The sequence below is a fragment of the Manihot esculenta genome, chromosome 1 (genome assembly GCF_001659605.2).
Source record: "Manihot esculenta cultivar AM560-2 chromosome 1, M.esculenta_v8, whole genome shotgun sequence".
Classification (NCBI taxonomy): Eukaryota; Viridiplantae; Streptophyta; class Magnoliopsida; order Malpighiales; family Euphorbiaceae; genus Manihot; species Manihot esculenta.
In genome coordinates this window covers 5,788,324-5,812,424 of record NC_035161.2, presented here as the reverse complement: position 1 = coordinate 5,812,424, position 24,101 = coordinate 5,788,324, and the positions used below count along the sequence as shown (strand labels likewise).

General features: G+C 29.9%; 3 protein-coding genes and 1 non-coding gene across 5 annotated transcripts; 2 read left to right on the top strand and 2 right to left on the bottom strand.

Annotated features, from left to right (window-relative positions):
• Positions 1-3,410: 3,410 nt before the first annotated feature.
• Positions 3,411-10,669, top strand: LOC110624988 (probable methyltransferase PMT5). 2 transcript variants are annotated; one of them, XM_021770467.2, is made up of 10 exons: positions 3,411-3,677; positions 4,103-5,023; positions 5,132-5,267; positions 5,501-5,741; positions 7,001-7,226; positions 7,445-7,605; positions 8,243-8,546; positions 8,645-8,777; positions 9,256-9,463; positions 10,248-10,669. In XM_021770467.2, exons 2-9 carry the CDS (start codon positions 4,515-4,517, stop codon positions 9,403-9,405), a joined length of 1,860 nt encoding a protein of 619 aa, XP_021626159.1. In that variant the 5' UTR covers positions 3,411-3,677; positions 4,103-4,514; the 3' UTR covers positions 9,406-9,463; positions 10,248-10,669. The 2 variants fall into 2 exon arrangements, with proteins under 2 accessions (XP_021626159.1, XP_043810237.1); XM_043954302.1 differs by having other exon boundaries at positions 10,227-10,669.
• Positions 10,670-12,308: 1,639 nt separating this feature from the next.
• Positions 12,309-12,381, bottom strand: TRNAA-UGC. Its single transcript has one exon. It is a non-coding gene; the product is annotated as a tRNA-Ala (tRNA).
• A 313-nt stretch (positions 12,382-12,694) lies between these two features.
• Positions 12,695-15,123, top strand: LOC110625028 (14-3-3-like protein GF14 iota). Its single transcript, XM_021770519.2, has 7 exons — positions 12,695-12,847; positions 12,945-13,251; positions 13,760-13,847; positions 13,934-14,043; positions 14,121-14,269; positions 14,603-14,649; positions 14,747-15,123. Exons 1-7 carry the CDS (start codon positions 12,775-12,777, stop codon positions 14,756-14,758), a joined length of 786 nt encoding a protein of 261 aa, XP_021626211.1. The 5' UTR covers positions 12,695-12,774; the 3' UTR covers positions 14,759-15,123.
• A 1,865-nt stretch (positions 15,124-16,988) lies between these two features.
• On the bottom strand, positions 16,989-19,107 carry LOC110625036. Its single transcript, XM_021770533.2, has 5 exons — positions 18,865-19,107; positions 18,676-18,748; positions 17,914-17,965; positions 17,719-17,788; positions 16,989-17,366 (listed from the first exon to the last, which is right to left on the bottom strand). The coding sequence occupies exons 1-5, from the start codon at positions 18,967-18,969 to the stop codon at positions 17,283-17,285; spliced, it is 384 nt and encodes a 127-aa protein (XP_021626225.1). The 5' UTR covers positions 18,970-19,107; the 3' UTR covers positions 16,989-17,282.
• Positions 19,108-24,101: the final 4,994 nt, after the last annotated feature.

The following is a 24,101-nucleotide window of genomic DNA, read 5'->3' as shown; positions in this document are numbered from 1 at the left end:
CGTATGTTTTAAAAGTTTTTTAAAAAAAAATATCGTAGGTCTCCATCGAATGTCAATAATAAAAGTTAAATTCGGTTTAAATTTACCGTAAAATTTAAAATTAATTATTACGTGTTAAATTTAAAATTAATTGTTACGTGGCAAAAGTTATTGTTATTTAGAAAAAAAATTATTCTTTCTCTGTGATAGAAATAAATCTATTTATTTATTTTATATAAATTAAAAATAATGAATTTTACATTACTTTTACTAATATATTGTCCATTCTAAATTATTCTTATTATTTTTAAAATTAATAAATTTTATTTTTCATAGTATATTAGAAAGCTAACCAATATATTAATATCTATAAAAAAAAATTTACCTATAACTTGAGATGAATAAAAGAAAAAAATAAGCCTACTTTTATTCTTATTATTTTTAAAACTAATAAAATTTTATTTTTCAATATATATTAATTAGTAGTATATTAAAAAATTAACCAAAAAATTATTATCTGTAAAAAAAATACCTATAACTTGGACGAATAAAAGAAAAATATAAGTCTATAAAAGACTAAAAATCACTAAAATAAAAAAACCTGGTCACGAATTCATATTTTATTTATATTTTATTATCTTTTTATAATTTATTAATTACAATTTAAAATTAAAATTTTATATCAATAAATTATTTAAAATTATACTACATAATATATAAATTAAAAATATTATAAATAATAATTAAATTAATTATAATATTCAATATTATAAAATAAAAATTATACATGTTCATAAAAAATCATCATATTTTAAAATTTAATTTTAATTATTTAATATCTTTTATTTAAAAAAAAAAAGCTCTAAAACTTGTTTGACATCCCTAATTACTAGAGTGTGTTAGGCAAGTACGAGGGTATTGGAAAAATTATTATAACTATTAGCTCCGTTGCAAGACTAGCATTCGTTCAGTTTGATTTAAAATCGAATCGAATTGAATAAATTAAAATTTAAAATTTTAGTATTTATAAAAATCGAATCGAATTAATTTTAATCATAAATCAAATTGAATTGAATCAATTTGATTCTATTCGATTTGATTGATTTGAATTTTTAATAAATTTTATTTTTTATACTAAAATTTAATTTAATTAAAATATTTTAACTTTAATATGATTTAATCTCACTATAATATTGAAAATAATATACTATTATCACTAATAGGTTCAGTTCGATTTTTTCAATTTTTTTCTGATCAAAATCGAACCGAATTGAAATAACTCAAAATTTTTGAAATTAAAAATCAAACTAAACTGAAATGAGTAAAAACTCGAATTAAAATTTTAAATTAATTCGATTCGATCAATTTTTTTAATTTAAATTAAATACTACTAACTCTTAATTTTGTATAAATCTCGTCAAAATCGATGGTTAATGTTTAATTGTATTATAAAATTTCAAAATTTCTCTAGAAAACGACAAATTTATAATGTTTTTGATGTCTTTTTTGTCTGTTGGAAATGGCTTCGTACATTTATGGGTAAATTGTACAAGTTACTAAGTCATTGTCTTGCAATAAGGGAAACTTTGAATTAAAATTAATCTTTTTAAGAAAAATATTTTTTTTTATTTGGAAATGTTTTTATTTTCAGAAATTAAACAGAGTATAAATATATAAATATGAACATCACAATGTCGGTTAGATTGTCTTATTTTAACAAATATCATTAAGATAAGCTTATGGTCTGTTTATAGCAATGTCGTGATTAAGAGAGTTGTTTGGGATATTAATGAAATAAACAAACTTCAACCAACGTGACGCGACTATCCATTCAATTTTTATCTACTCAATTAAAATTCAACAACAAAAAATAAAAAATTAATAATTAAAAATTTTGTATTTTTAATTTTTATTATAATTATATTTTATATTTTTTACTCGTAATTTATAATATAATTAATTAATTAATTATTAAAAAAAATTTATACTTTATTTTTATTTCAATTCTGTCCTAAATTTTTATTTTTTATCAAATAGACTATGTTTTTTATATCTAATCAAATACACCTGAAAATTTATAAAATTATAAAATTATTTTTTTCACTATTCAATATATTTAAAAATTATTATTATTATTATTCAATTTTATTTTAATTTTTATCAATAATTTTATAATAATAATTTATCTTGATCTTATTTTAACTAAAATTATTATGGATCGATTTTTTTTGAATCTGTCTAATATACTTACTATTTAACATTACTTTTAAAACTATCATTAATTTTTTAAGATATTTTTTTAAAAATTATTCTTTTAATCCTCAAATATAATATTAATTCACTATTTTTTTAAATTATACTAATATTTAGTTTAAATTTAAAAAAATAATAATAAAATAAATAATTATCAAAAAAATTTGTACTTTTAGTTTTATTGCAATTTTATTTTAAACTTTTAAATTACTATCAATTTTATCTTAAAATTTGTTGATATGACATGTTCATGTGATAAGTAACGTAGTAATTTTGTTAGTTTTTAACGGCAGAAATAATGATAGGGTATAATTAAAGTAATTTTAAAAGTTCAGGTTTTAATTGACAAAATAAAATGTAGACGGTGTAATTGCAATAAAATTAAAATTACATACTTATTTTTTGCCATTAATTCAAAAATAAATATAATAAAATATAAAATTAATTTAATATAAGTAATTATTCTGTTTAATCACAAATATTTCTACCCCATGAGTAATATAATTGAATGTTATAACATAATTTTACCTTGAGTTATTATTATATGAAATAGCTATATGATAAAATTTTAATAAATTATAACATTTAGAAATTTCATCCATAAAAAATAAATACAGATGTCATAATAGTTAATATTCAAAATAATAAAAATTTGCTTTTTCATAAACTAAATTACCGTTAAGAATAATATATAGTAAATCCTTATTATTTTTTTATAATCGTATAATTCCTTATTTACTAATTGATATCGGTCAAAAAATTATTAATTAACTTCATGTTTTTACTATATAAAAGTAAAATATATATAGAATTTAGAATAAATATTTTTATATAAATTATTTTTATTATTAAAAATTAAATAAATTTAAATAAAATAAAATAAAATATATTAAAAATAAAAAATATTTTTAATTAAAAAATAAATAAAAATTATGAGATGCAAGTAATTTTTATTTTTAAAGTTTTAAAATAAAAATATTGAATTAAGATAAAATTAAATTGAAATTCAAATAAATAAAAAGTAATATCAAAATTCTACGGCCTAATGTCAAATTTGAGAGTGGACATTACAGGCCATCGCTGTCATTCCAGCTCCAGCATGTCCAAACAGAAAATAAAATAAAACAAATTTTCGAAAATAAATTAAATTAAAATAAAGGGGGGGTAAAAGTGCAGAACACTATAAAATTACAAATATTCTCTCTCTGATCTCCCTCCTCTTCCTGCAGAAACCTTGTTTAATTAACCTGTCTCTTGTTGTGTATTGAAGAGCCAGAGGCGATTCTTGATTTAGATCTCGTCACTGATTTTTACGCAATTCTTTATTGTATCGAACAAACAAATTACTACCCCATATAGTTGGACGCTCCATTAGTTACTTCTCTGCTGCATTCTCTTTCTCTTGATTTTACTTTGAATCTCCAGTCTTCAACGAATCAAAACTGGTATTTATCCCCCCACAAAACCCTAAATTCGCTTCCTTTTTTGTTGGGTTTCTTTCCATTTTGGTAAACAATGTATGCTGTTATAAGTGGTTAGATTTTCCTTTTTTATTCTGCGTGTAATTTTGGTTTGATCTCGTTACTGGGTTTTCTTTTTTCGAGATCTAGACTGCAGTGAAAATGGAAAGCTATGCATTTGAATCTTTTGTGTTTTTCTTTTCAGAATTTCTTGTTTAAACTATATAAAGTTGAAGAATTTGGAATCCTCTCTGCAGAACTGAATTTTTTTTTTTAAATGAACTTCTTTTTGGGTAGATTCAACTTCTTGTGAGATTCTCTTTTCCTTTTGTTTTCTTCTTAAATAACTAAACAGACCGTTAGAGACTCAAATTCATTTATTTTGTTTGCTTATTTTGAATTTCTGGCAGGTTGGTTGATCTGATTGGTTAGTTACTGGAGATTGGTTTGGATTTTACTCAATTGCGTTCAGTTCTCTGCTTTTGAGACACCAAAAGGTGATTCGGAATCGTAGTTCTTCTGCGTGCTGAATTCTTGATTCGTGAGTAGGATTGGAATTCAGGTGCCTGGGACTCGGTTTAATGATTGTTTTATAGTGAACTTAAGTTGTGTTATTGGACTTCGGAAAATGTGAGTACTGATTGGTATGATTTTACTGAGAAAGATCTCCGGAAGGTTGTCTTCAATGCTTGTAGGAATAGTGCGGATTCGTGGTAACATATATAGAAGCTCATATGTTATGATAGGTTATGTTTTTTGCTGTTCTTGGAGAGACACCGGTTATTTAGTGGATTCTGTTTCCTCTTAAAAACAACTTTGGACATGAGAAGCCCCTGGTTCAGTAAACTATCTCTCATTTTCGGCCTTAGACTGCCGCATAGTTGGTTGCTTTTGTGCGTCATTTGTGTACTTGCACTAATTGCTATTTTAGGATCTACTTCAAGTACATTTGATTCTGTGACAAACACTCCAGTTCCTGACATCTATTCCAACTATAGAAGGTTAAAGGAGCAAGCTGCAGTTGATTATTTGGAGCTGAGAACTCTCTCATTAGGAGCTAGTCGGCAAAAAGAGCTGGGACTTTGTGGCAAAGAAAGAGAAAATTTTGTGCCTTGTTACAATGTTTCAGCAAATTTGTTGGCTGGATTTAAAGATGGGGAGGAGTTAGATAGACATTGCGAAGTGTCAAGACCAAGACAATGGTGTTTGGTTCGCCCCCCAAAGGATTATAAGATCCCCTTAAGGTGGCCTGCTGGTAGGGATGTCATATGGAGCGGTAATGTGATGCTTACCAAGGACCAGTTTCTTTCATCTGGAAGCATGACAAAAAGGTCATTCTCTTTTGTTGATATTATATATGGATCTAATCAGCATCAAACTTCTGCATGTTATAATAATTTAATTGTTTGGGGTCATGTGTCCAATAAATGATTGTATAGGTTGATGTTATTGGAAGAGAATCAAATTGCTTTTCAATCAGAAGATGGATTGGTGTTTGATGGCGTCAAAGATTATTCTCGCCAGATTGCAGAGATGATAGGTTTAGGAAGCGACTCAGAATTTCTTCAAGCTGGTGTAAGTCTTCTTGTCGGTTTATCATTGCTATTCTTTTTATGTTGTGGGGCAAGGATTTTAAGCACATTAGCTTTTGTTCTATAGAGTATTTAATAGTTTTCTGTTGGCTCATGATGAAGTTCACAGTCATGATAGTCAGGATGCCATATGGTGTACCCTTTTCTGTATTCTGAATGGAAGCATGAATATATGGCTATCTGTTTATAGTTTTCATCTGCTTTATTTAATTATAGGTGCGAACTGTACTGGATATTGGTTGTGGATTTGGTAGCTTTGGAGCTCATTTGGTATCGCTGAAGTTAATGGCTGTTTGTATTGCGGCATATCAAGCAACTGGCAGTCAAGTTCAGCTGGCCCTTGAGAGAGGTCTTCCGGCAATTATTGGAAACTTCAATTCACGGAAACTTCCATATCCATCATTGTCGTTTGATATGGTTCATTGTGCTCAATGTGGTATTAATTGGGATGAAAAAGGTACTTCTATTTGTTTTGGCATATTTTCTGCTACTATTTGGATTGGACGGCATTGTTTTGGGTGTGCCCTACAAAAATTATTTTATTAAAAAGGACCAGCTGTAGTTTTATTGCCACATCCTTGCTTTCTGTTGATTCTTTTTCCCTTTTTTAATTCATGTATTAGTTTCGTTTTAGATGTTGGTTCTTTTGAATGCACTGATTGACAGCTTCAGTTCTTGCATAACTTTGATTTGGAATTAGCAGTTCTATAGTACTGTTAATCTTGAGTGAACTTTTGTTCTAGTTATGTCTTGCATTTCTTTTTTCAATTCTCCTAAAGAAAACTGCTATAAAAATAATTTTTAGATGTGATTTCAGACTTGATCCTTATGGAAAGACAATACTGCCAACCTGGAAATACTTCTACAGCCTTTTATCCCTTTTGTAATTAGAGGAATTAGTTAAATGACAAAAAAAAATATGTGTTTCTTAAGGAACATTTGCACCATACCCTCCTGCTGAGAAACAGATCTAGTAGAAGCAGTTTGTGGCTTCAAGTAGATGCCTCTTCATCACATGGCACTATCACAATGAGGCCCTCACAATGTGGCTTCATGTTTTTGATACTTAAAAATATGTATGCAGAATTTTAAGGTGAAAGTTTTAGATTTTTGAATTTTCTGGTGTCTTCTGGGCTACTTAGCAACATGTTTACTTGCACACTTTCTTATTGCATTGCAAGAAACTTGTAACTTGTAAATAAATATACTGAAAAGTTTTCTGATACATTTATAACCATTGCATAAAACAAAAATGGTTATTGTCATGTAAAATATAGTTGTCATCAATGCTAGAAATGGCAAACTGATTAAACTACATTTGTAAATGGAGTCATAAAGAATTGTCATGGTAGTGTATTATTATTTATCTCCTTAAGTTTTTATGGTTCATACAGGGATTTCCTCCCTCAGAAAAAGAAAAAAAAATAGAGTTCTTGGTGCTGTCACAGTAGAAGAAAAAGGCAAGTGAATGATGAAACTTAAAGGAAAATGATAAATGAAATTATCCATATCCAAATCAATGGAATTGCTATTTCATTGTTTACAAGGTTTGTGCAAAATAATCACGTTGGTTTTTTAATGCTACCATTGAAAATATTCACTTTTCTAAACATGCCTTTCTTTGGTAAGTGAAATTGGTAAACTTAAGGGGTAACACTTTTTCTTTGTTCTAAAAGTCAAATGCCTTTGCTTTCTAACATTGGCTTGATAAAACAGATGGTATGCTTCTTATTGAAGTTGATCGACTTCTCAAGCCTGGAGGTTACTTTGTTTTAACCTCACCAATGAGCAAGCCTCATGGGAGTGCGTTGAACTCAAAGAGGAGAAACATAGTGACGGTGATGGAAGCATTAACTGAAAAAATATGTTGGAATCTTCTAGCTCAGCAGGAGGAGACTTTTGTCTGGCAGAAAACTGTGGATGTCAATTGCTATAAATCCCGGTGAGGATGTTAGTTATTTAGTGCAGAGTCTTTCCTGAATTGTTAATTTATTTAATATATTATCAGGCAAGTTTTAAACTTTAGCAAGAGCACTTGAATCTGTAGAGCTTCCCCTCCTGCCCCCTTCCTCCTCTCCTTTTTTATTTTCCTATCACATGGAAGCTCTGCTGGCAAATCCATGTTAATATTGTTTCTTTTTTTCCCCTTCTTTACTATAGTAAGCAGGACACACCACCACTATGCAATGATGGGCACGATGCTTCACCATATTATCAACCCCTTGTGGCATGTATAACTGGAACCACCAGCAAACGCTGGATTCCCATTCAGAAGATGTCTTTGGGTTTCCATTTGAACTCGGCTGAGCTTCAAGTTCATGGCAAGTATTGTTTAATTGCACACTATAGTTCTTGGATCTATTGATGTATTTATTGTCTTTCCTATATTTATTTATTTAGGCCCCCGTTTGGCATTGTTTCAAGGTCAAAAAAGTGTTTTTTAGAAAAAAGAATAATTCTAGATCCCATTCAAAAAAAGCAGTGTGGAAAAGGTTGTTTTGTTACTTTAGTGTTCTTTAGGCTAAAACATATCAATTTCTTTTTTTTTTTTTAACCAATTTTTATGCTCTTTAACTAACATATTTAAGAATGTATTTTTCTCATCTCACCAGCAGCTCTCTCATAGCAATTCCAAAGAGATTATTAATTTTGTTTCTGTTCGACTTATTTTTATGACATCTTGGCTATCAGATTAAGAAAAGTCATTACCCAGTTATTCATCCTATCAAAGTGATGTAGGATACCTATTTTAGAGAGAGCTCTATTCTTTTGCATTTACTAGAAGTGGTTGCTCTCTAGAATTAAACCTGCAGTCTTATGTTTGCAAGTCTGAGACTTTCTGTTGTGCCGTGCAATGGTCTATATATCATTTATGTAAAATCATTCAATTTCTTTCTTCAATATTAGTTTGACATATTAACTGCTGTCTAATTTGTTGATTCATTTTTGGCCTTGCAGAAGTTCAGCCTGAAGATTTCTTTGAAGACTTACAGGTTTGGGGATCAGCTCTAAGAAACTACTGGTCTTTGCTTACACCCTTAATTTTCTCTGACCATCCTAAGAGGCCAGGGGATGAGGACCCATTACCTCCATATAACATGATACGAAATGTGATGGACATGAATGCTCACTATGGGGGTCTAAATGCTGCATTTCTGGAGGAAAAGAAATCAGTGTGGGTGATGAATGTTGTGCCTGTTTGGGCTCATAATACACTTCCTCTAATACTTGACCGAGGTTTTGCTGGTGTTTTGCATGATTGGTATGTTAGTTTCATTATAAGAAAAAAAAATATTTCATCAAACTTTTAGAAAATAGATTCATTGATAAATTAAAATTGCTTTATCTATTGGTATACAGGTGTGAGCCATTCCCTACATACCCCCGTACATACGACATGCTTCATGCCAATGGGCTTCTCTCACATCTTAGTTCAGAGAGATGCCGCATGATGGACTTGCTTTTAGAGATGGATAGAATTCTACGCCCTGAGGTATTTTCACTGCATTCTTGGCATTTTATTCATCATCTAAACTTGAGCGCTTTCTGCAGCATCTTTCAAGGTTGCCCCCCTATTTTATGGTGAAAGTGCCTAGCCTAGCACAACCCACTGTGGATTATGCTCCAGCTTTATGTTGCTAAATTTATTAATGGATCTATCATAAGTTCCATTTTCTTATTTTTTATGTAAGTCCTGTCTGCACAACAAATTACCATGCAATACATGGTTTAATGATGCTTCATGTCTCATAGGAGTAAGATTACTTTTGCTCATCCAAACTTCAAGTGGTTGTTGTATGCTTCAAAATGGATAACTAGTAAAGTGGTTGTTTGCCTTTTTCTTTTCTTTTTAAAACCAAACAGTAGCTCGCATCTTCATATTATTTTGCATGGATGCATTCCTCTGTATCTAGCACATCTGGCCCTTGCTTCCTATGCAACATTTTTATTGTAACAAGTTTGTTTGGCAGGGATGGATTGTTCTTTCTGATAAATTGGGAGCTATAGAGATGGCACGGGCACTTGCTACACAGATACACTGGGAAGCGAGGGTTATTGACTTGCAGAATGGTAGTGACCAGAGGTTACTTGTCTGTCAGAAACCATTTGTGAGAAAATGATTGATCTAGCATTAAGTGGTCTCGCCATCACCAAAGTGTACAAACTTATTTTGCTCTGGTAATTCCTATTAATCTATCGATAAAAATGATTTATGTAACCTTTAGGTAAGAATATGTTGTTTAATTATGTTTTAAGCTTCACCATTTAGTCTTGGTAAGAGCCACATTTTTTCATTACAAGTCTTAGCTTAGTTGATGTCTGCATGAATTGGAGCTTAGATTAGGTTTTGGACCTGAATGTACTAGTTATTAGTAATTTCTTGTTGCAGCTGTTTCTTATGCTTTGGTCACAATATTTTCTGCCTTTAGCTCCAGGGAAACACCTAATCTGTTTTAGCAGCAATGTTTTTGTTACAATCCCAAGTCAGGGATCGCGTCCAATATGATGGATAGGGAATGCCCTTATTGGAGGAAGCTCTTAACACCAAGCCTTGAAAAAGGAGTCTACAAAATTGTGAGATTGAGACTTCCCTTTATTGAGTTTTGAGGCGTTAAGAGCTCCCTCTAATGAGCTCCTTCCCTTTCCATTATCCTGTGACACGATTCTTGACCAAGGACCATAATAGTTTTCCTTCCATGAAGTTGCACATTAGTTGCATATGTGAACTGAACTCTTGATCATCAATGACCTGAGAGTTGAGACCCCAAAAATGACTAGGATTTTGTTAAGAGCTTCCACAAGCTTATGTTCAATAGGGCTGCTACTTATTTCGGCACATAAGGAATACTTCATTAATGACTAGCTTATTTTCTGTATTTTCTTCATAATAAAAAGAGTAGTTGTCCTTTGAAGCTGTTTTTGATATTTTTATTAACGCCAGGTCATGAATCTTTTTTGATAGTATCACCATGTTGCTCGGGGAAGCTGTAAAGTAAAAGGGAGGCTGGCTGCACAAGTAGCTGAGAAGCATGCAATTTTTGTCAAGGCATTTGTTGTAATTCATTCATCATTTTTTCAAAGCAAATTCTTTTTTCTCAAAAAAAAAAAATTACCCTGTATTGAAAATTAACTACAGTGGATGGAGAATTAGCAAAACCACGAAATGTTAGTTAAACAATATTCTCTCTTGGGTTGGACTTGGGTGTTTGAAGTTGGTGGGGGCTAAACCCTAAAGGGATCTTGCCAAGTTTATTGTTTTAGGTGTGTAATGTTTAGAAGGTGAGGTCTAAAGCTTTCAAGTTTCCAGTGAATATGTTTATACAGTTGTAATTTCTGTACCTGAACTTAGTGTTTCTTCATTCTGAAAGTGATTCATTTTGCTGATGTCTTTGTCCTTGACCTCCACTTGTAATTTGTTCAACCTATTCTCTTTAAAATTTTCACAAAATAGAATGAACCAGAAGAAAAATCAAATTGATTTAGTGGCTGAACCAGCCTGTAATTAATCAGTAATACTGATGTCTACAAAAGTTTAGTTCATTAACTTGTTTTTTTTTTTTAATATTTATATTTATATAAAAAAAATATAAATAGTAGTGGAACTTGGGAATAAATTTGTAGATCTATAAAAAAAAATATTATTTTCTTTGCTATTCTTTCACATTTTGTAATTTTAAATAATTTTAGTTATAAATATATTAAATCACTAAATAATTTTTAATTATAAGTACAATGTGTGTTTAATGCTTTATTTTAAGTTAAATTATATTTTAATTTATGAGTTTAACTATAATTAATAAATTCGTAAATTACTGTGTAATCAATTTGTTCAAATTAGATAATTTTTCGTTCATAATTCTATTAATTAATCGGTCTAAGGAAAAATCGATATTTTAAATACCTAAAATATTCTCGTGAACACTTAAATTATTTTCAGTATAGGTGAAGAATTTTATATTGTATAAACTCCATTTTAATTTTCAAATTTTAGCGTAATTGATGGATCCGTTTTTATATTTTTAAAATAAAATTCTTAAATCTCTTTATATTTAATTTATTTTTTTAAAATTATAGTTTTTTTATTTATTGTAGACACTAGTTCAAAACTAGTAGATTATCAAACTTTTTCTATAAATACAATTTGTTCTTAAAATACTATTTATAGAAGTTTATAACTTAGAGGTTATTTGGTACAATTTAAAAATAGTTAAAATAATAACTATTTTTTAAAAATTTTGAAATTATAAGTATTTAGGTATTTTAATAAATAAAAATTGAAGAATAAAAAATGTTAAAAATTAGTTAAATGAGATATTATAAATAAAAATTAATAAAAATTTAAGTATTTTTTAAATTAAAAAATTGAAATATTTAAATTATAATAAATGAAAATATACATATTAAAGAAAAATTTAATTGTATGATTTTAAAAATATAGAAATTAATCTATTAATTTTGCTAAAATTTAAGGATTTAATTTAATAGTAAAAATAAATAGAAAAACTTTTAATTTAGATGAATTAATTATAAAGAAATTTAAGTGTTCGATTTTAAAAATATATAAATCAAATTATTAATTATATTAAAATTTAGAGATTATAATATAATTCAGTTATATATTCAAATAACAATTTAGGTATTTTTAATGATAATAATTTTATAAAACTGTTTTAAAAAATGAAAATTTAAACCGAAATTGGATTAAATTTTGAAATTAAAGTATGTGAAATCAAAGGATATTAAAAAAAAATAAAGAATTGAATTAAAATTGTACCAAAATTTTAATTTGGTTTTGATGATGAACAGATACTTTCATTATTTTATTAATATTTAAGAAAATATTTAAAAGAAGTTTGAAATATATTTAAAATACAAAGAAGAAATAAATTATTTGCCAAGAACATTTTATTTTATCATTTAAAATAAAGAAATCAATATATTAATAATAGAGATTTATTTTTTTTAGAAAAAAGAAAAGCATATGGTAAACAGCTTAAGATGGAGCGTGGCGTACTACAAAATTTGGAGATGCAGGGGATCGAACCCTGTGCCTCTCGCATGCAAAGCGAGCTCTCTACCATTTGAGCTACATCCCCAAGTTTGATAGGCTGATAAGGAAGTTAAACTATGGAATTAGTTTCACTGAATCAGGACCTAAAACCTTATAAAATTATTTACTGCTTTTATTTTTTTATTTTTATCGTAATTTTAATTAAAAAAAATAACTTTTATAAATTATGAATAATTATTTACTATAAATAAAATTCCAAAAGAAGCGGATCATGAACGCCAAAAATAAACCGAAATTTCGCGGGTTTTCCTCTCAGGTAGTTGAAAGCAAAGCAACGGTCGTCCTCTTCCCACGCGCCTCTCTCTCTCTCTCTCTTGTATTTATTTAATCCATCTCTCTCCTTTTCCTCGCTTTTCACTCTTCTGCTCTCATCACTCTCTCATTCTCTTCAGTTTTCATCATTACTGAGCTCTCAACCATGTCCGCCGAGAAGGAGCGAGACACTCTCGTTTACATGGCCAAGCTCGCCGAACAGGCCGAGCGTTACGAAGGCATATATCATCATAATCATCATCTTCTTTTCAATTGCCTCTCTATGTAATTTAATTTCTCTAATTTCTCATTTCTGTTTGATTACTTATGAAACAGAAATGGTTGAGAGTATGAAAAGTATTGCAAGGCTTGATTGTGAACTCACTGTGGAAGAGAGGAATCTCCTCTCTGTTGGTTACAAAAATGTCATTGGTGCTAGAAGAGCTTCTTGGCGAATTATGTCTTCGATTGAACAGAAGGAAGAGACTAAAGGCAATGAAAACTATGTTAAACTCATTAAGAGTTATCGCCAGAAGGTTGAGGAGGAACTCGATAAAATCTGCAGTGATATTCTCTCTATCATCGATAAGCATCTCATCCCCTCATCTACATCTGGGGAAGCTACTGTTTTCTACTACAAGATGTGAGTCAGCTCATCTCTCTCTTTGAGATTTTCTATGGAAATTTTCTCTGTTCTCGAATGCATACATGTATACGAGATTCTTAAATTAAACGATTTCAATAGGCGAGCTAATTTTAGGGCTTCTATTGTTTGATTCTTTCAATACTTGATCCGATCAAACCTATTAAGATGAATATAAAATTGAACGAATTTGTATAATATAGGAGCAATGACAAAATCAAATGCACACATATGATTTAGAATTAATCGAATTTGGGTATTTATCATATTCAATTTTGGATATTTTGAGTTTGGTACAAGATGTGAAACATCTCATCCCTCTTTGAGAATTTCTATGGAAATTTCTGAGTTACTGAACGCATACATGTGTACAAGATTCTTAAATTAATGGATAGGATTATGCAGTTTAGAAAGACTTCGATACTTTGTGCTAAACCTCACTGGTACCAAGAATTTTAAGTCTTTTGTCGTTTAATTCTGGATTGTGTCATGGCATTAATGGATTCAGGAAGGGTGACTACTATCGATATCTAGCTGAATTCAAGACTGATCAGGACAGGAAGGAGGCAGCTGAGCAGTCACTTAAGGGTTATGAGGCATGTTTCCTTCTATTTTCCTGACACAGAAACACTGTGTGAATTTGATTTAATTGAAGTGCACTCTTGTTGCTATTTCTGTTTAGGCTGCTTCTGCCACTGCAAGCACAGACCTGCCTTCAACTCATCCAATTCGTCTTGGCCTTGCTCTTAATTTCTCTGTCTTTTACTATGAGATCATGAATTCTCCCGAGAGGTATATAGATGAATTATCTCTGCTGTTAATTTGTTCAAGATTATATAATTGCTGTATGATTCGTAAAAAACTTGCAGGGCTTGCCATTTGGCAAAACAAGCTTTTGATGAGGCAATTGCAGAATTGGACACCTTGAGTGAAGAATCATATAAGGACAGCACGCTAATCATGCAGTTATTGAGAGACAACCTCACTCTCTGGACTTCTGACTTGCCTGAAGATGGAGGTATAGCTAAACTCAACAAGCAACTCACTTATACTAGCCTTGAATAGAAACTTAGCTGTTGGTATTTGTAGATACTTGATCCGATCAAATTCTATTATGATGAATATAAAATTGAACAAATTTAGATAATATTTAAATAATAATAATCGAATTCAAATAAGCACAGATGCTTTGTAATCAATTTTCAATGGAATTTTGAGTATTATAATTATTTAACATATTCAAAATTAGATATTTTGATTTTTTATTACCCAATTCGGTGTCATCCATATAAATTAATTCAATTTCAATTAACTTAAATGTTTTATCTAAGAGAATTCGATATCCATGTAGGTGAGGATAACTTTAAAAATGAAGAATCCAAGCCTGCAGCAGGAGAGGTGAGTTCATACATAATTTCGTTAATTTGGATGAACAAAAATCCTTTTATTACTTTTTTTTTCCTCCAAAGTGTTCAAAGTGTAGTCGTTTTTGCAGAGCCAGCATTGATAAAATTGAGAATCCTGCACATGGCCATGTCTAGGGCAAATTTGCAGAAGTGGCTGCTTTTTATTAGGTTTTCTTGGGAGGGGGATTGAGATTTGATCAAATGAAGTAGACGCTCCATGACGTTATGGTGGTGTTGTGGTCTACCAAAGCTAGATGATTGTTGATTGATCAACTGCTCTCCATATTTCAAAGACACTGCTTCAACAATACCTTATAATTTTTCTTTGTATTATTGTGTCTATTCGTTCCTTTTCCTCAATTTTTGAAGCAAAATTTTATATTTTTCTCCTTGTTTACATTTATTAAATATTCTTCCATGTATGAACCTTTATCAAATTAATGAATGTTTTCAAAACCTTTTGCTAGCTGTTGGAATTAAACTTTTATTTTCAGTAGTTTTTCATATAAAAAATAAAAATAAAATTTAAAATTTTTCATTGAAAAAGTAAACTAACTCTATATTACATATATTCATCTAGATTATATTTTTTGACATTTAAAACGCTTAAAAAATTTAATAATTTTTTTAATAAAAAGTTATTTTTTATAAATAAATGGATGTTTAATTTATAAATTTTTATTAGTTTATTTTTAAGAAAGATGCATTGCATATGATATGAGTCTACTAATTCTAAATTAATTTTAAAACTTTATAATTATAAATATTTAATTTTGGACTCAAATGAAATTTTCTGGACCTTTCAATTTTTCAACAATTGATTCTAAAATTAAAAGTTGTTCAAAGAATATATTACACAAATTTGGTAAAGTAAAAAAAAATGATAAAACCATTTAAGCTTATGGCCCCACAAAATAATAAGATAATATTTAAAAATTATTTTCAAAGAATTTACCAACTTCAATCAAACATTAATTAAAAACCTAATCTAAGAAAGAAAAACACTTTATTCAAACTTGAATATTTAACTATTACTGAACTAAAAAAAACCCATTAAATTATTAATTGAATAATCAATCAACTGGATCAAACTCAATATCTGGATATATATGCATGCATGAAACTTGATTAGGCACAATATCAAGGCTAATTTCATATATATTGTTTTTATTTCCACATGATTATGTGTTGGAAAATATTTATTACGATTAAAAATTTTTTTCTCATAACATTGCAACGAGTTTTATGTCAAATCTTGGTTGCGAAATTAATGATGATAAATTAACAAGTGAAAGAATACAGCACATGAAGCATCAAAATAAGGCTTATCAGACGATGAAAAGTATTAAATGTGAAAAATAACAAATTTGTAATTAGTATGAATATGATATTATTGGATTCAAATGTACTATTTTATAATTTTTTATTTCAATATTTTATTGAAAAATTATATGATTGAGCATTTAATATCTTTGATGTGCTGAGATCCGATAAAGGATGGATGCAATGTATATTTGGATAAGTTTAATAATACGTCTCTTCTTTTTATTATTATTTTTTTTTTATTTTCTAATGACACGTAATTGCCGTCCTATATTCGTACTCTTCTGCTATGGTCACATTGATCGTATATACGGAGACGTACCGTATCATTTTTCATTGTTAAGAGACTATTTAATTTCATTCGGCGTTACGTGAACACGATCCCAAATATTATAGAGTTTGTTGTTTTACGGACCCAAAGAGATAAGCAGAATCAGGACTTCTCTATATAGATCCGAGCGCAATTCGACTCATCAAAGTGAATTCTAAACTTATATGTGAAACAGATTTAACTATTAGATCTTAATAGAGTTAAAATTTGATATTTTCAATACGAACTCAGTCTAAGTCGGAGTTCTCATGACTGGTTATCATAAAAAATTATGAATTTACTTCACAACTTAATCACTTATGTAATATAATTTAAAAAATTATTTTAGAATTGCTTATCTTTTTTGAAACTATCACTATCCATTTCTCCCTTCTTCCGTCAAGCTTTCTTGTTATTTCACCTTAGCAGCCGCGATTGCTATTTCTCGCACTTTGACACTAGATACCAATCAAACTATAATTTTATTGAAAAAAAAAAAATCAGTTTTATTTATTTAAATAAGAAAAAAATATATAAAAATATTTAAAAAAAAAGACAATTAAGTACTCTAATACAAATAATTTTTATTACTTCCTATTTAATGGAAAAAGAAATATTTCAAGTGTTTATATATTAAATGATTGTTCAAGGTTCAAAGGGTTAATCCGAATAATAGTAGGTGATTTAATCTCCTCAGGTAGAGTTGATTGTTCAAACCATATAGCATTTTTATGTATAATGTTCAGACAAGCTGGTTCTCTGTAAGCACTACAGTTCATCTCTACTTGTATATACAAATTTCTGTTCCCAAATAAGCAAGTGCAAAGTCATGTGACAGCTACCATTGAGAAGGATCACACCCAGAAAATTATTTAAAAAAAAAAAATCTGAGATTCTAATCAATATGCATCTCCTCTCCTTGTTTTCCTAACATTTTGAAAACACAAGCAGGACTAAGTATTGAAATGAACACATGATAGAACTCTGAGCCACTACTCTTCCTTGACAAAATAACTTTGAGGCAAAGTAAAATCTTCTTCATGGCCCAGGATTTCTGACTCTTCATCATCTGGTTTCTGAAACTCAGTAAAAGAACACACCAATATCAACAGATAAATTACATGTGCTCTTCTTTAAAAGAAATATAGATGAGGTTCGAACAGCAAAAGTGGAATATTTGGGCATTGTAGTTTTAGACTAGAGTGCCACAAGAGGCTATGCAATTCTGAGTATTAGGCATGCAACCACAAAGATGCATATATTTCATATAAAACTATTGAAAATGGAGACTTCCAAACTCTCAGTTCCAAGACTTGCTCCATTTGATTCTTAATTATTAAATGCTTCCAAATACTGTATGATAAAATAGTATTTATTACATCCATGTAACTAAAATATAAGCAAAAATACAATCAAAATTATAATTACCAGCATTTCTATGTTGTAGAAACGGTCCAGCAACTGCAAAACCTCATCCGGCGAAAAATATCGATCAAAACTGCAATGAGGTCATTAAGGTATTAACAATACGGAATAGAAACAGTAGTTTCAGCAAACTCTCTACTTCAAGGCCCAGCAAAAGCTTTTTTTAAAAAAAAGAACAGAGTTCTGAGGCAAAACAACCTTCTTCGCAGAAATTCCATTAGACCATAAAGAACGAAGTGGCGATGAATGCCTGCATAAAAGTACTCATTAGGTGATTATCAAATTTTTGAATAGACATACTATGCAGTTCTAGTTGTAAGATAAGATAAACATATAGAACTTTATGATAGAAATGAACTTGTGGAAACTGGAAAGTGTCTGTTTCCTAGTACACATTAAAAAGATTAAGCACTAGACAAGTCACCTAATGCTTCAGGATCAATCTGCAAAAATGATGCAGACCTTGGACCTAAAAATTGACTGGTAATTAATGACAAAAACCACATTCAACAACTCAACTGAAATGCTTGACATATTCTAGAGGCTAAAAATGAATAATGAAGGACAAAAAAAAGGAAAAAAAAAACACATCAAACGAAGTAAATCCAGCTCCACTTAATCAAGCTTCCAAATATGTCTCTCCTAGGGGGGAAATAAAAATAAAAATAAAAAATTATCCAGATAGAAGCTCTAAGAATATGGGTTTCATGACATATTTTGAATTTGCATGAATGATCACAGGAGAAGAAAAATTTACACGTTAAGCATCTCAATTTTCTGAAAAACAATTCGAATGCACTAATTGCCACTTACGAATTTTCTTCACAATTACCAACCTGATAAAGAATTTTGTTCTAAAATTTTGGGTGTTCAACATATCGACTTCAATTAATCAAGCAAACTAATACTTTGAACAAGTAAATAAAATTGAAGTTTAAGGTGAATTCTTAAAGAACCAGCCTCGTAGTTTGACGGGAGGATAAATTTCAAGAGCTTCTAATAGTCTAAGCTCCAATTCAACCTGTGATTGCTCCTAATTAACCAAAACAAAACCAAAATCTGTTAACCACTAGAGAAATGCAAAGGAATTCAAAAATCGTACAAAAAACAGAGGAACAGAGAGAGAGAGAGAGAGAGAGAGAGAGAGACCTTAGGGAGAGAGGAAGCAGAGGAAGGAGGAGCTTTGCAAGGAGAATGTACGGACATGCCGTCTTGTTCCTCTTCTCTCTCTTTGCCATTACCACCAGCCTCCATTTTCAAAGAGGAAATCTTGATTTCTGCTGAGCTAAAATAAGCTTTCAATAACTTTGAAAATTGAAAATTAAGAATTGGCGTTTGCCAAGGGTTTAGCGTTTTGATCCAGAAAGGGCACTAGCCGACGTTGTTTTTATGTTTGGGTTTATTCAGCTATATATAAACTATTATATTTTGAACAAAATTATTATTTGATCCCTTATTATAAAAAAAAAATATTAATTAATCTCTTTAATTTAAAAATTACATTAAATATTTTTAAAATTAATAATTAATTTATCCATTACTTTTAATATTACAAAAATTTAAAATATTCTTGAAATTATTAAATATTATTTTTAATACACGTTAAATAGATATATAATTAGAATTCAATAAATAAATTACTATAAAAATAATTTTTAATTTTTAATAAATTAAAAAAGGAAAGTAAAATTTATGTTTATCTGCTAAAGAGAATATCAGTTAGTTTTTCATATTTTAGGTAATTTTTTAGAAGAATTTACATATTTAAAATATTTACATTAAACATAAATAAATTTTGATTAAAAATAAATTAATTTATTTAATTGTAAAAATTAAAAGTATAAAACATAAAAATTGTAATTTTTTTAATAAAAAAATATAAATTTCATTAAAATTCAAAAACAATCAACTCAAAAATACAACTAGAAAGTGAGGAAAAAACCTCAATCAGGTCCGAAATACCATGGCTAGTTCGAACAAGCGTATCAGTTACACCATTAACAGACCTATAAACAAAGTTAATAGGAATAGAGATTATCTCCAAGATAAAGAGATTTACAATAAAAAACAAGACTACCACATGATGAAAAATACTGATAATTAGGATCAGCTATACCTCAAACCAAAAGCTGAGTGCCTGACTCTACAATAACCGAGAACCAACCACCATCTTTGAGCCAGCTTAAAACTTCTCTAAAATCCATGACCTTAGCCGTAGAAGTATCAAAATTATCAAGAATTCATTGTTGACGTGCTGCAATAAACTCACCACTCTATCCCTTAAAACACAATCTATTCCCATAGCCTGATGTAGAAATAATGCAGTATCAACATTTAGCTTAAAACTTCTAATAAGTGGCTTTTTCCTTTGAACGCAAATCGAAATATTAACAACTAACTCCCTGTAACTTCTAGCCGCCTCCCAATCTTGAAAAGGGACTTTACACACACCTAATCACAACATGATGTTGAGCGTTTCTATTCTCTCATAAACCCTAAACTACCATAACCACCATGTGTAAAGTAGAAATAAAAACTGAATTGCATACCCGAACAAACCAATCACTAAACGACTGCATGGGGGAAGAGCTAACCAGATTCAGTCTAAAACTTGTAATTTAAAATGATACTATATAACACGTTTAATCGAAAGATGGAGTTACATAGAAAATATAATAGCTCTCAAGTCCTAGACTCTCACAAAAAATAGGCATATAATTATTTTTTAAAAAATTATTATTTAGTTTTTGAGTATTGTTATTATTAACAAATGAGTTTTTTAATTTTAAAAAACCTATTAAAACGTTATTATCTTTTCTATCCGTCAACGAAATAACCTCTTCCATTCAATTTCATTTATTTTTGCTGTTAAAAATATAACAAAAGACCAAATTACTCCCTTTTTTTTTAATTCTTCTTTTCCTTCGGTTCTTTTTCAATTTTTTTTCTTTAAGGAGGAGAAAAAAGAAAAAAAGAAAGGATTATTTCATTGACGGAGATACTAGATAGTAATTCTCCCTTAATTTAATTAATTTTTTAAAAATAATTATATTTTGTTAATTAAATAAAAGGGGATTAAAAAAATTAACTAATTATGGGTTAAGAGATGAAAAAAGAGGTAGCTTATTAAGAGTTGAGAAGTTAAAAGAGAAAATATATGAAGAAGTAATCTCTATATAAGTGGGGAGTGGGAATTAAGAGCTCTAATTAGAACTCATGATAGGTGAATTTTATGGTATGTGTCATTAGGATTATCCATTTCAATCCTTCCATTTTATTTCATAGGTATCCTCCATTTTCATCCCTGGTATGTTGGAAAACAGATAGGTCTTTTTTTTTTCTTCTTCAACATGTGGATTGTATATTACTGGAAGTTTTTTTCCGATTTTATTTAGTTCAAAATACCCTACTTTGTATATTTTTCAAGAAATACACTTTCAAAAATTTAATTTCTCGAAATGCATATGCAAATCAATTTTTAAAAAGGTAAAATTATTTATAAGTGGTAAAAAATAATAATATCCATAATATAATTTTAAATGTAATAAATTAAAAAATAAATTCATAAATTCAATATAAGTTAACTAGGAAAGTGCAATTTATCAAGTTTCAACTAGATAAGTTATTTGTAAGAAATAACTTTTAGAAAATTGATTTAAAATGCGAACAAAACAAAAGAGTTTTTTGTACTTCCTGATAAATGCTATTTCCTTAATTTACTTATTCTTGATCAAACAAGACCTTTATTTTTATAGACAGAAGAAAACTTTCTATGAGAGCAATAGCAGGTCTTACCTTTTCTATCGGTGGATTAATGTGTAGATATTATTTATTTGAAATATATATATATATATAACAATTTGGAGAGATTGTGAAGGTCACTTTAGTGATATGACATTTGTACGTTTTGATTTTGTTTTATTTTTCCTTTTGCAAAGGTAAGGAAAATGTACCGCCTATGCTTTGCGAATTCCTCCCTTTCTTAGATTTGTTTCTAGACAATTATCTAATGTTCTCCACTTAGTTCTCAATTTGTATTTAACTATATGGAAACGCCATTTGATGTTTGATTAACCCATCTGCTGTTGTTGGATGGTTGACTTCAAGGTATAGTACACGAAAGTAATTGATATAATACAATATTTGTGCAAAATATGTTATAGGCCATCACCATATAACAGAGTTACATGACAAGATTTTAATAAACTGTAACACTTAGTCACGCAGGTCTCACCCATAAGAAAAGAGATCTGATCATCATGATGGTCAATACTCGGAACGACAGAAAACTAGCCTTTTTATGATTGATCAAGCCTTTTATAACATTTAAGTTATTGTTAAAAGATATCACATAACGCATCCACATTATATCTACAAACACGATATTTTTTATCCACTAGCCGATACTAATCGAATTTGTAGGAAAATCACCAATTAACTCTATCTTCTTACAATATAAAAGCGAAGCACGCACATAATTTAGATACGCATTCTTATACACTATTTTAAAACTCAAGCAATTTACTTACATTTGCCTCTCTGATAAATTACTGACTTTAACGTCAAAGTGGCTGCCTATAGGTACCAACCACCTCACTTTCTTTCTTTTGCGGAGTGACAATTTATTTTCGACTTCTTTTCTGCCACATCACTAATAAGCTCCGCATAGCATCCTCTTCCTCAACCTAAATAATATTCTTTCTGGCTTGGTTGATTCAATGGCAGCTTTTGAAGGTTTAGCTACTAATTAGATTTTGAGTTTGGCCATACGAAACTATTATTTTGTCTTTGAATGTTTTTTTTTTTTCGTTATTTTATGACCTTTGTTGTGTTATCTACCCAAGTTGAATGGCAACTAAGCAAAACTCATTTACACTTGAGAAGTGCATTCGGTAATGATGAGCCTATGATCCGGTGAGGTGAGGGAATGGAGACACGTAGGCGATGACTTGATTCACAATGAAATTAATGGATTTGTTTGGGTGGTTGAGAGTTAATAGGGTTTAACTTTATAATTCGTGAAGATTGAGATTTTGTGGAGAGATCCAGAGTTTTTTTGGATTAGTGATGGTTGAAAATTTGTCCCCAAAGGTGATTGGTCTAAGGGTATTTATACCCTAGTTAAGTTAGGACGTTCTGATAGACATCCATTCGGATTGGACACTATCTGTCATGGTAGATGTGTCAGGTGGCTCATTAATGGCAGACAATCGGCTAATAAATATTGAGCCACTTGGCCTATACTCTGTCAATCACACGCATCACCTCTGTCAGCCCTACCGCATGCACAATTATGGCCCTAGCAAGGCTCGAGGGGCTTTAAAGAGGTCGATATGCTTGCTCTGAGTGCTAGTAAGATCAGCTTACTCGTATTGGGTATAGATAAGATTAGAGACATGGGAGGTCTGACCTGTGCCTTGCATAGGTCGGACCTCCTATTGCTCGGTCGGACCAGATGACCTAGTGCGAAAGACTACTATTCCTCTTGTATATGTGTCACGATCTCAATGGGATCTGTTATTATTATGTTATCAAAACTGATTGATGGTTCTGAGATCTGGCGAGGTGACCTGATACAGACACCTGAAGAGAGATTTGATTCGATAGGTTGATCATTAGTTCATGATTGATTTGAAGAGAGGTAGATACTTCGCTGATTTCGTGTAAGTCTCTCTGTATTCAATTTTGGGGAAAAGAACCAGCAAAATATGAGAAGACGGTCAGAAGCCTACCGGTGATGCACTCAGAGGAGACTCTCTAACACTCAAGTTAACTCTGGGGCTTTTAATGGTGTCAAGAGAAAAAATAACAAAGAGGAAGAAAAGGCAAGAGAAAAGCTTTTTGGAGGGGTCCTTGAGAGGAGGTATTTGATTATTTTCCCCACGTGTGTCAAAAAGGGAGGGAGAGAATCTTTTTTTGGGCTAGATTGGTGATATATATACCGGTTGGTTTGTTCAATGGTTCAGTGCTAAATCTCATCAGATAGAACGTGGACACCTTTGGTAGAAGCATTATGTGGCTCATTAATAGTGGGCAGGTTTAGCCCATACTCCGTCTATCGTGTGTCTTATGTTATTCTATCTTCCCACGTGTGCATTTATTACCTCTATGATGTATCGAAAAGACGACTAACGCATAGAAAGTCGATCTCTTACTCTTGTCTAAATAGGTCGTGCTTGATTCACCTAATCTGTGTGGAGGAGGGTCCCTTGATCACTAAAGTCGAAAGTCTTCATTGTTCGATTCGTATTTGGGACGTAAACTTTTAAAATGGTCCTCCTGTCAGTTTCCGAATATCAATAAAGTTAAGGGATTTCCGAATATCAATAAAGTCAAGGGTACTGAAGGTATGATCTTCGTCTCTCATAGATCAGATTGAATGACTA

Coding starts and splice junctions, on each gene's coding strand:
- LOC110624988 (XM_021770467.2), top strand. CDS start 4,515: ATGAGAAGCCCCTGGTTCAGTAAACTATCTCTCATTTTCGGCCTTAGA. Junction 5,024..5,131: donor TCTGGAAGCATGACAAAAAG/GTCATTCTCTTT, acceptor ATGATTGTATAG/GTTGATGTTATTGGAAGAGA. Junction 5,742..7,000: donor TATTAATTGGGATGAAAAAG/GTACTTCTATTT, acceptor TTGATAAAACAG/ATGGTATGCTTCTTATTGAA.
- LOC110625028 (XM_021770519.2), top strand. CDS start 12,775: ATGTCCGCCGAGAAGGAGCGAGACACTCTCGTTTACATGGCCAAGCTC. Junction 13,252..13,759: donor ACTGTTTTCTACTACAAGAT/GTGAGTCAGCTC, acceptor TAATGGATTCAG/GAAGGGTGACTACTATCGAT. Junction 13,848..13,933: donor AGTCACTTAAGGGTTATGAG/GCATGTTTCCTT, acceptor ATTTCTGTTTAG/GCTGCTTCTGCCACTGCAAG.
- LOC110625036 (XM_021770533.2), bottom strand. CDS start 18,969: ATGGAGGCTGGTGGTAATGGCAAAGAGAGAGAAGAGGAACAAGACGGC. Junction 17,966..18,675: donor TCCTCCCGTCAAACTACGAG/GCTGGTTCTTTA, acceptor ACTTTTATGCAG/GCATTCATCGCCACTTCGTT. Junction 17,367..17,718: donor TCTACAACATAGAAATGCTG/GTAATTATAATT, acceptor ACTGAGTTTCAG/AAACCAGATGATGAAGAGTC.